Consider the following 12,083-nt stretch of genomic DNA (forward strand, 5'->3'; position numbering starts at 1 on the left):
GGCATAGCAATGCCTTCAGCAAACCTAGAGTTTCTAAGGCTCATTTTTAAAATGCATTTATGTTTCAAAGAACTTTTCTAGTAGTTAGTATTACCAAACACACTGGCAAAGATGCCTGAAAACCATCTCTGTCTCAGGAAAAGCATGACAGTTTTGGTCTCTCTGGTTTCAGATACATCCATCCATGTGAAATCTGTGGAAGGATTTTTAACAGTATAGGGAATCTGGAAAGACATAAGCTTATACATACAGGTAAAAATGTTGTGTTTCTTTATCATTCTCAGTATTATAAAGAAATTTCTGTTGCCAATGCCTGCCTTATTTTTTTTCAGGGAGAGATAAGTTACGGGTTTTTACTGTAAGTTACAATAAGATAAATGATATATTTATGCTTTTAAGGTAGACCAGTTTTCTAAAACAGATAGTGTTAATGAAGATGTTTGGTCAAGGCACACAATCTAGATCTTAGTTAATATAATGCAGGATTCATCTGCTAAAATCCTAATTCTGTGTTCCGTTCTTCCTCAAATTCTTCTCCATGTCACCTTCTCACCATTACACAGGCTGAAAACTGCTATTGCAAAATCATTTTTAACAGCTCATTATTATTTCATGCTATGCAGTATTTTCCTACCTCAGGCTTTCTTTTTATAGATCTCGCACAAAAAGCCAGCTTTTTTCTCTCTCTAATGTCTCCTAATTCAGTTTGGGCTACAATATGCATGAAAGATATGGCTGTCAACACAGGTGGACTGTTGCCTTCTAATTCACCAGTTTAATCAGGTTTTAGGAGATGCACATTTTTCATTAACATTTTTTTTGTTTATGTTGTCTTTTAAATTTATTTTTAAGGTGTAAAAAGTCATGCTTGTGAGCAATGTGGCAAATCATTTGCTAGGAAAGACATGTTAAAAGAACACATGCGGGTCCATGATAATATCCGAGAATACTTGTGTGCAGAATGTGGCAAAGGTATGTCTGATGCCTTGTTTTCCATTAACTGTGATACTGAATAGCAGGTGAATACCTGAATTAAAATGACTTCCATTATTCTAATGACTTAGAATATTGGGAAGGTACTCAGAATGTAAATTCTTTATTTTTGAGTGTTGGAAACTGTATTCATTAGGAGCCTTACGCGTATATTAAACACTCCTAATTTTACTATCTGGCTCCACGACCTGTAAGACACTTCTGATGTCAATGAAATTTGCCTCTGTTCTGTTAGGTTGAGGTGTGCTTGCCTGAGTGAATTCCACTGCATTTCCAGTTCCAAAGTGAATAAAAGTTGTTTTGGTTTGTTTGTTTGCTGTTTGATTTTTCATTCTAGACTGTTTTCAGACTTAAGAATTAGTAATTTCTCTTTTTAAGAGCTTTAAGAGTCAAAGTTGCTTTGAACTTTTGAATTACTTGAGCTATAACTTGAACCATAATTGAACTGGCATATTAGCAGAAGGCAGTAAGTCTGACATCCCGAAGGATGTTTTATCTTTGCTTCTCCCTGCTGTTTTGCTTCTTCCGCATGGTTCTTCAGATGTTTTTCCAGAGCTTTTGCCTGGAACTAAAATAATAATGATAATGTGCACTGCTATCTAAACAATTAAAAACACTGAATAGCAGATACACAGCAGGTATCAACTTAGAGCTATTGGCTAACAAATGTGTTAGGTCATCCCGAGTTCCCTTCTGAAGGTGGGAGAATGGAGAAAATCATCATACTGTGCTTTTAGCTGTGTCTTTTTACCTCATAGGAATGAAGACAAAACATGCGCTTCGTCACCACATGAAGCTTCACAAAGGGATTAAAGAATACGAGTGCAAGGAATGTCACCGGAAATTTGCACAGAAAGTCAACATGCTGAAGCATTACAAAAGACACACAGGTGAGGTCCCTAAGGATGTACAAAAGCTGCACTGATTCAGCTAAATGAATTTAACATTATTAAAAGAAATATGCATATTGTGCTTTTTGAAAAGTGAGGTTTTGGTCAGTCAGGACCACCTATTATACAGTTAAGACGTGTTTGGTTGCTTGCATCTTTCCATTTTTTAAGGGTGGTTGGTTTAGTCTAGGATAGACTTAGTGTTGCTTTTGTTTTAAATTAGTCTCCGGTTTCCTATTTCACAAATCAAAATGTTCTGATTTATTTTCTGACTGATAAGGTTGCATGGCTTAATGAAAATAGCTGGTGAAACTGGACTTCTTTTATTTGTTTGGCTGTGGGGTGGAGTGTTTTGTTAATACAAGATGCAGAATTGTCTCAGATGCCTTAGATCATTATTGCTCTTACGCTAAATGTACTCTTACAGGAATCAAAGATTTTATGTGTGAGCTCTGTGGGAAGACTTTTAGTGAGAGAAATACGATGGAGACTCATAAGCTAATTCATACAGGTAAATCCTTTAAAATACAGTAATAGAAGACTAGAGCTTAACTTTTCTCCTAGTTCTCGTATGATACTTATCTTTCGGGGCTGTTGCTAACAGCTTTTCCTTCCATTTGCCACCAGTAGGAAAACAGTGGACGTGTTCAGTCTGTGATAAGAAGTATGTCACTGATTACATGCTCCAGAAGCACATACAGCTCACTCATGATAAGGTGGAAGCCCAGAGCTGTCAGCTGTGTGGGACAAAGGTTTCCACCAGAGCATCCATGAGTCGACACATGAGGCGTAAACATCCAGAGGTGAGTTAGTTTGGCAGGTAGATTATGGAATGGTTTGGTTTGTGACTTTTCTTTTTCTTTAGAAAACTTCATGACCTTCAGTGACTTGAAGGGAATTCCTCTCCCATCACCCCCACCCGCATACCTTTTTTTTTCCTGTTCTCTTTTGGGGCCACCTTTAAGGTTAAGGATAAACTAAGATCAGCTCAGGTAGTATCTGTTAAGCATGCACTTAGCCAAATCGGCTGTTTTGTTATGTTTCAGTAGTAAACGTACCTGATTGTCACTCCCTAAAAATGAAGTTCTTCTGATAACTTAAATCCCTTTTCTTTTTTTTTTTTTTCCCCTCAGCTTAAATGCGTATTTCTTTTCATGTTTTGTCTTCATCTACTAGTGACCATAATCGATTCTTTATTTCCCCATTGTGTTCTCCATATTTAGAAGTGATCTGAAAGAAGTGGTGAATAGAGATGATGGCAGTATCTGCTGCTGATGTAGAATGATTCTTAGTACTAAAGATGAACGTTGACTGCAGAGAATTTGGATTAGAGGGATGTTTTGTCTGACCGTAATGGGGCTTTTACTTTGTTCTAAATTTATGAATAGATATTATATTTTTTCTCAGCATTTATTGTTTAGGTTGACTAAGGCTTCTCCTCTCCCTTTGAGGTTTTATTTTACAAGCAGTTTATCATCAGCATTGCTTTGGATTGAACTATTCCTTCCCTGTCATCATGATGAAAAGTAGGCAGTCAACAAAAAGCTTTGTTTATTGATCTTTGGTTTAAAAATGCAGCAATCTAGAGGGCAATTTGTTTCTGCTCTTTGATAAGCTGAGAAGTATAGATTTTGCTGAAAATAAGGGAATAGGACACAGTTAATATATTTATAAATATATTTATAAATATGTAAGTGGTGGTCAATGGCTCTATGTCCAGTTGGAGGCTGGTGACAAGTGGTGTCCCTCAGGGGTCTGTCCTGGGACCGGGGCTGTTTAATACCTTTATTAATGGCACGGACAGTGGGATTGAGTGCAAATTCAGCAAGTTTGCAGATGACACCAATCTGAGTGGTGCAGTCGATACAACAGAAGGAAGGGATGCCATCTAAAGGGTCCTGAACAAGGTTGAGAAGTGGGCCCACGTGAATTGAATGAGATTCAACAAGTACAGGGTGCTGCACCTGGGACGGGGCAATCCCAGACAGGAGCACAGACTGGGAGAAGAAAGGTGATCAAGGAGCTGGAGCACCTCTCCTATGAAGAAAGGCTGAGAGAACTGGGGATGTTCAGCCTGGAGAAGAGAAAGCTCAAGGGGAGACCTCAATGCAGCCTCTCAGTACTTAAAGGGGGCTTATAAAAAAGTTGGAGAGCAACTCTTTGTTCGGTCAGATAACAACAGGAAAGGGGGAATGGATTTAAACTAAAAGAGGGTAGGTTTACATTACATATAAGGATGAAATTCTTCTCTGTGAGGGCGGTGAGGTGCTGGCACAGGCTGCCCAGAGAAGCTGTGGGTGCCCCATCCCTGGAGGTGCTCAAGGCCAGGCTGGATGGGGCTGTGGGCAGCCTGGGCTGGTGGGAGGTGTCCCTGCCCATGGCAGGGGGGTGGATCCAGGTGGTCTTTAAGGTCCCTTCTGACCCAAACCAGTGTGTGGTTCTGTGCCATATGATGAAGGCTACTTAAAAAAAAAAAAAAAGAAAAAAGCTGTGGGTAAATGCATTATATTAAATGATAAGTGCAAAATGTTAGATTACATCATTTTTGCTTTGTGACAGGATTTATCAAGGCTGTGCTGTATTGTTTGGCTGTGGTCTGTTCTGCTGCTGTTCACCAGGCTGATACCTCTTTGTCCACAGATTCTTTCAGTGCGGATTGATGATTTAGAGCAGCTGCCAGAGACTACTACCATTGATGCCTCCTCAATTGGGATTGTTCAGGTAAATTGCTGAATTCGTATGGCGACAAGGTGTCAGGCCTGCTGGAGGGCGAATTGGGGATGTCAATTTTTTGTTACGTGTCATAGCCAATTGTGGGCTGGTAGGCAAGGAATATGTTTTTTAGAGAACCAGCCCCAGCTTAATCTGTGGCATGCTGTGTTATAAGACATAGCAGCATAAGCAGATGCAAGTTGTTGGTTTGTTTTGTTATATAACATGCTCATAACATTGAGGTAATTAGAGCATGAGTTCTCATTCTCTGAAAACAAGTTTTTGCTAAAGTTTGATCCTTTGCTTGAGGATCGACAGTAAAACAACTTCAGGTGATAGTGTCTTACTTGGAACTTCATCAAGTCATTTTGCTTAGTGTTTTGTTTGGAAATTCATCACTCCAGCCAGAATTAGCCTTGGAACAGAGCGAACTACCAGAAGGGAAGCAGCATATGAAAGCTCCTAAACGTGGCCAGAAACGGAAGCAAAAGTCAGGTGAGGAGGAGGAAGCTCAAGTGCCTGAGGACCCTGCCTTCAGTGAATACACAGAGAAGGAAGCTCAATTCACAGGAAATGTTGGAGATGAGACTAATTCAGCTGTACAGAGCATTCAGCAGGTAAAGCTCCAGTAGAAGGGTGATGGGCTGCTGGCATTGCTTAGGGGGATAAACTATTTTACTAATAGCAAACACAGAAGAGCAATCAGAACACTTAGGGGTAGTTTAATAAACTGCAGTAATACAAACATAAATAAGAATTAAAAGGAAAAAAAATATCAGGCCAGACCATTCCTCATATCTATTTTTATTTCCTTTGGCGTTACCATCTCCTTGTCTGCCAGTCTGCTAACTGGCTGAAGCTGTGACTACAGGTGTGACAGCTAATTTGGCTGAAGGTTTTGAAGGTTACATATGCCCTCCCCCATTATCTCCTTACTTCTACACTTGGAAGTTGTTCCATTCCAGCTTTCTATATTCCCCTCTATCTGTATGACTTCTTTTGCTGGCAGCAGCAACATCGGAGTCCGTCAGCACTCAGTTGTTTTGTTCTCCATGCCAGATATTTGACGGTCAGGTTACCTTTCTGTTTTTCCTCAGGTGGTGGTGACCCTTGGCGACCCCAGTGTCACAGCCCCGTCCAGTTCCGTCGGGCTGACAAACATCACCGTTACCCCCATTACGACGGCAGCTGGCACCCAGTTCACAAACCTCCAGCCGGTGGCAGTGGGCCACCTGGCTGCGCCCGAGCGCCAGCTGCAGCTGGACAACTCCATTCTCACCGTCACGTTCGACACCGTCAGTGGCTCCGCCATGCTGCACAACCGCCAGAATGACATTCAGATCCAGCCGCAGCCGGAGGCCGCCAACCCGCAGTCTGTGGCCCACTTTATAAACCTGACCACCTTGGTGAACTCCATTGCTCCTCTGGGGAACCAGATAACAGAACAGCATCCTCTGACGTGGAGGTCGGTGCCTCAGACTGATGTCTTGCAGCCCCAGGCGCAGCCAACGCCACAGCAGTCAGGACAGCAACAGGTTCAAACAGAGCAACAGCAACAGATGTATAGCTACTAATTTATACTTGGAGAAGGTGAAATGGACAGTACTTACAGACAAAAACTCACAGACATTTGGAAAATTTCTAATAGGATTGTTTGCTGGATACCAAACAGATGGGAAAATGTTTATACAATGAAATGTAAGCTGAAATTGGCGTAGCACCCTGCAACACCCTAATTTTGAGATTCTCGTATCATCTCTAGACCTTGCACTGTCTTTCAAAAAAGAAAAAAAAAAAAAAAAAAGAAAGAAAAATCAATCTCACCATAAATTTAGCGCCCCCTTGCACTGTGTATTTTGTGCAGAAAGATTGAGATTTGACAGGAGCATCGTAATATATCCTAACCAAAGCAGGGAAATCCTAAAAAATATGGCACTGGTGATTTAGAAAACCCTTTCAGCCGTAAGATGTCACTTACTTCTCTCCAGTCTGGAAATTATATATGAAGACCTTGTTGAGAGTAAGCTGGAGTGCACTTCTGGCCAGCTGGCAGAGGCTGAAATGTAAACACAAATGGGCAAAACAATAATTGTTTTCTTTCTTCTTTAGGTCTTGTATCTAACAATGTTGGTAAAGTAGGTGGAGGTTGGGGTTGGGGATGAACGTGGTGTGGAAGAAAATATACCAATTTCACAAAGTGTTTTAATTTAGTGATGGGAAAAGCCCCGTACCCGTAACACAGTGTTAGTGCTACTCGAATCACATAGCTGGTCTAATGCTAAGGCAACTTTGATGGTCTTGTAGTCAAGTTTGAATCAAACCAGTTACGAACTGAGACAAGAATGTGATACAGTTTTATGTAATTTTTCAAAACTGCTCTTTCAGTTTTGCTTTTAGCTACTAGGCCCGAAGAGCAATTGGTCCCCTTTGATCAAGTGCAGGATGTGAATTTTTTTCAATTAGCCTTCTTTCATCATGTAATAAACATTTGAGAAAGCATTCTTTATATATATATACATATATATATATATATAGCCTTCGTACTTTACTGTGCATTCCTGGTGAATATTTGTGTGAAGAACATTGTTATCAATACGATGCATTAAGTTCCACATCCTCGTATTGCCCTTTCTCGCAGAAATAATGTATGGATTCTATTTCTTCAGTTTCCAAAATTCATTGCCACATCCAAGGTTGTATGAAATGCAAGACAAAAGAACGTCTAACGCGTATTCTGCCACGTGGAGGCAGTGTGCCCTAGTGTATAATGATGGGCAAGGTTTGCATGAATATTGGGGATATAAATAGAGGGTTGGGCCAAATACATTACTGCTGATAGTACACTTTCATTCCATTCTCCATACATTGATGTGTAGTCTGGACTTTCGCATGTCAAGGAGACAGTTTCTTTCCCACAGAGCAAAAGCAGCTGCTATCAAAAAGGAATAAACTAAAAACAAACAAACAAAAAGTTGCTGCCTGGAATCCTGAAAGGCAAATTTGTCCTGCCAGCTACAGTTGAAGAACAAGTTCCCTTGGGGCTGCAAACTGAGCCACAGAACCATACTAAAGATTTCTGCTGGGTTTAACAGTGAAGATGGATGGTTGTAAAAATCCTGTCTGTGCCTATCATATTTATGAAAATGTTCTATGTATTAGCAAAACTATGAGTAGGAATGAGTTTGTCTTTGAAAGTCGGTATTAACATGGACTACCTGACCCCTAAAGAATGCCTTATAATCTCTGCAGCAAATCCTTCCAAAGTATAAATGACTGGAAATTAAAGATAACCTCCCGTGGCTTTCTTGGTGCTGGAGCAACAGCCAGAGTCTCACTATGTCTCAAAACCTAATTGCAATAGGACATGGCAATAAGAGAGGAGTTTCTGGTGAAAGATGTACCAGAGGAATAGAGCTACTTTTCTGTAAATGTCAACAAGTCCTGAACTGTCTTTATGGGAGATGCCTACATTGGAGGGGAACAAGGATGTGTATCAGAAACATCTTTTACCAGTGTGGAAAAGAAATAATTTTCTGTTCCCTAGTCTCTCATTTTTCCCAGTTCTTTTCAAACAGCACTCTGTGATTCTGTAAGTTTTTTTAGCCTCCCACCATCCCAAGAATTAGAGTTTGATGTCCCTCTATCATACAGATTATTCCACCACTGGCTTGGGCCAGATAAGTTTCTCAGCTATCCTCCCCATGAGTGCTTCCCCTTCATGTCCATTGATCAAGAGGACTCTAGGTTTTATTTATAAATCGTATTATGTACTTGAAACTTTTTACAACTTTTTTAAACTTTTTTTTTTTCTTTTCCTGTGTTCAGTGCTTAATTAATAAAGGCACGTTATATTTTGGCAGGGTGACTGAAAAAAAAAAAAAAGGAAAGCAAATGCAGAGGTCTGGGATCAAGTTACTGTGGTAAATAAGATAGCTGACATCTAAAGAAAATATGCGTATGTATACAAACAAGGAGGGTTGCAGTGCTGCAGATAGAGTTTCTGGAAGATTAGTTTTTTGTCTAGACACATGTATGTGGTGATTAACCTTTTAAGTAGGGAGGAAAAGACTTTTTGCCTCAGTTGCACATTGAGTGCATCTGCTCAATATTAATACCACGGACGTTTGCATTCAGGGTACATTGAATCAACCAGAGCCATTTTAACAACTAGTAATCGCCTGACTGTTTGATAAGAATGGTGTCTGCAGGTGATCGCCTGTTACAGAGATCTCTCTGACAGCACGAAGCCCCTTTGTCCTGTGTGTGTGATCCTCGGGTGTTCTGTGCTCTCATGCTGACGCTCATCCCTCCTGCTCTTCCTGGCCCACAGAATCTGGCCCAAGCAAGTCAGCATCTTGCCCTTCTGATAACAATTGATCCTAACTAATTAAGTATCTAACTAATTAAGTATCCCCAAAAACTTAAATGATCTGCTTCAGGAGATAAAAATGAAGCTCACTGGAAGGAAGGGTTTTGAGGAGGCCAGGCAATTGAAAGTTCTCAGAACCTCCCAGAAGGCTCCTTTTAAAAATGATCTTGACTTTCCCTGCAACCCTTGCTGTGGTGTCTCATCATCTCAGTGTCATTTTATTACTAATATTGTTAACATCTCTATGAGAACAAATCTGTATCTTGGGTGTGCTGCAACACGGAAAACTCCAAAACAATTTTTTGGAGAAGCTGGAAATCGATTCCTTTTCAGACAGAACTTACCTTGGAGAACTAGTGAATGCCGGCTGCTCTCCCAGCTAAGCCTTTTTCAGACAAATACCAAAGTTATACTGATGCTGTTTCTACCTGCACAACAAATAAAAATATGTAAGGGATGTGCAATCTAGATTTCATTTGCCAATTTGTTACTAGCCTTTTCATCTATAGCATATGAAGGTTACATTTTTTCAGCCGTGTGTTGGAGATTTTGCATAACAACTGTTCGGTAACAAACTGGAAATATTTTGAGCCAAAGGAGCGATGTTGTGTAGTGTCGTGTATTGTCATTGTTTATTGCTGAGACTATTATTTAATTGAATGCTGTCTGTGGCACATGGGCTCTGAAGTAAAGGAGCTACGAGGTACAGAACTTTTCCTCTACTAGTGTTTTTATTTTTGGTCCTCAATGTATCAAACTTTTTTTTTTTTTTTTTCTTTAAATCAGGTAGACTTGCTTCAAAAGCAGTAAGATCCTGTAGTTATCCGTAGAACTTTGTGCACCTCAAAATATGCGGGAATATGGGGTAGCATTCTAAAATGTTTATTCTACAGCTTGTTGCTGTACAATAACAGAAAACAGAGGAGATTGCACCCTTCTCAGCTATGGTCGAAGATGAGTTCTCTCTGGAAAACCTACTGTATTGTGCCATTACAGTCTAAAATTAAACTTTTCTTTTGAGATGTGCCAGTAGCAAAAGTATTTTGCAGAAACCTACCAGTCAGTTTCCTACCTGTCTAAACAGCTAAGTATCTGTACCTTTTTTGTTGTTCCAGAAAGTGTTTGAAATTACCAGCTGGATAGCAGCTGAATTTATTTCTGGAACTGAATTTTCTGTCAGTTTGTCAGAGGAATTTACCAGAGTTCTGTACACAAAAAGATGCTTCAATTCCTCACCTGGAAGACTGAATGGAAACAATGCCACGCATCTAAATGACAGTCTTATAAAAACTGTGGGTATTACAAGAAAATGGAGAGGGAAAATAGCTTTGTAAGTGGGGTTTTGTGAATTCTTTTTCAGTAATGGTATTCCCTTGACACTGTTTAGACTAAAGTAATGCTTTCTCTCCTCTTAATTACTTTAGGCCTTACATTCGTTACTGTTATAGGCATACCTGTTGGAAAATCCTTAACCCTTTGTGTTTTTGGCATGCCCATTCATGGCCGTTGTGAGTGTGCTGGCCTGATCTGGTGTAAAGGGAGGAGGAAACAGTGGAGGAGGGTCCCACCGATCTGCACCACAACCCACAACAAAGCTCTGCTCTCAGTAGTTTTGGACAAAGACAGTACAGCCGAGTGACTGCATCTGTGAGATTAGCTGCCAAGGTTTGTATTTACACAGGGGCTTTTGCCCTGTAGCAAATCCAAAGCATCATGTTGGCAACAGGACAACAAAAAAAAAAGGCGTTTCCATCACGTTTGTCATCAACTCAGAGTGAGTTTCTTCAGTGCTGAGATGCTACTACCGTATTCACACTGTACATGGGAAGAAGCTGTCAAATTTTCTTGATTAAAACTGTTAGAACACTTTTAAGAAGCCACAGTTACTTCCCAATGCAGTGCAACAGTGGTTGGAAAATACTTTTTTTTTTTTTTCCCTAAAAAGCTTTGAGAAAGCTGTTTTGGATTTCTTTTCCCTCCTGGGTCCCGAAGTGCTACTCTGCACGTGCAGTGCCGACAGCTGCAAAATGCAGAGGTCGACTCAAACAAATTGAGCGCACAGAGCCCTGCTGATGGCTGACACTGGATCGTTTTCTAGGAGAGGCCAAGCTCACCGCTGCTAATCTGACCTTCCCAACAGCTAAGCTGAAAGGGGCAGAAGGGGTGTCCTTTGAGAGGGGCAGGGGAAGCCAAGACTCCTCCAAGCGACCTCAGTGTCTCGCTCCTGGAGTCAGGATTTCATCAGCATTTGTAGTGTGGTGCTGTCGTCTTTCTGTCTTACCCATTTCAAGAACAAAGATTCAAAGCTGGGGAAAAAGAGGCAACGAAATACATTGGATATACAACTTTTTTAATAATAATAATAATAATAAACCAAACAAGAAAAAAAGAAAAAAAGAAAAAAAAAGAAAACAGAGAACACATACTTAACCTGCTATACAGAACCGTGTGGTAAGATATGGTGGATGCTGTCCTGTTAACTAAATATTAGTTATTATCACGTTAAGATGCTTTTTTTTTTTTTTTTTTTTTTTTTTTTTTCTAGCAGAATCTATACTGTTAAGTGTAGAGGGAAAAGTGGTAGCGTGTACTTAGTTTACCATACATTAACTTCAAAGGTAAAGCACACTCAGTGCGTTATATGCAGCAACATGCGGGCCGCAAAGTGTAAGATGCACGAATGATAAGAGTGTATAGCAGGTCTACATTTCATCACTTCTGGAAAGAGCTTGTGGGCAGCATTTTCTCAAGCCTGAACGTCCTTTCTCACGCACAGAAGAGACCTGCTCCGTCCTGTACGTGCTATCTGCATGCAAGTCTGACGTAGGAGCATCACGGAGGGGATGATATTAGAATAAAGAGGGGTGCTCTACAACCAAATTGCAAAACAACAACAACAAAAAATCAAATGAGCACATTAAAGGGAAGGGTGGGGAAGTTCCTATCCCCGCTCTTTGTTGTGCCAAGGAGAGGGGGATAGAAAGAAACGGCTCTCAAATCTGCTATATGGGCTGTGCTGTGGATAGGTTAAAAAAAAAAATACAGTAACTGCATATGGGAGCTTTTCTTCCACACACACACCTGTGTTAAGACCATGGTCTGAGTTTTCAAAGGAATAA

General features: G+C 40.4%; 1 protein-coding gene across 5 annotated transcripts in view; it reads left to right on the forward strand.

The window, feature by feature from the left end:
- The window catches only part of PRDM15 (PR/SET domain 15), a 33,985-nt gene extending 24,427 nt beyond the window's left edge, over positions 1-9,558 (forward strand). For 4 of the 5 annotated variants that reach the window (XM_084289633.1, XM_084289635.1, XM_084289634.1 and 1 more), the window contains 8 exons: positions 173-252; positions 853-972; positions 1,752-1,883; positions 2,311-2,394; positions 2,511-2,686; positions 4,524-4,604; positions 5,000-5,212; positions 5,693-9,558. In XM_084289633.1, coding sequence (XP_084145759.1) covers positions 173-252; positions 853-972; positions 1,752-1,883; positions 2,311-2,394; positions 2,511-2,686; positions 4,524-4,604; positions 5,000-5,212; positions 5,693-6,169 — 1,363 coding nt within the window. In that variant the 3' untranslated portion in view covers positions 6,170-9,558. The remainder of the gene's footprint in view (positions 1-172; positions 253-852; positions 973-1,751; positions 1,884-2,310; positions 2,395-2,510; positions 2,687-4,523; positions 4,605-4,999; positions 5,213-5,692) is intronic. The other variant, XM_084289636.1, reaches the window with a different exon arrangement.
- Positions 9,559-12,083: the final 2,525 nt, after the last annotated feature.

The sequence above is a fragment of the Netta rufina genome (assembly GCF_964035555.1).
Source record: "Netta rufina genome assembly, chromosome: 1".
NCBI lineage: Eukaryota > Metazoa > Chordata > Aves > Anseriformes > Anatidae > Netta > Netta rufina.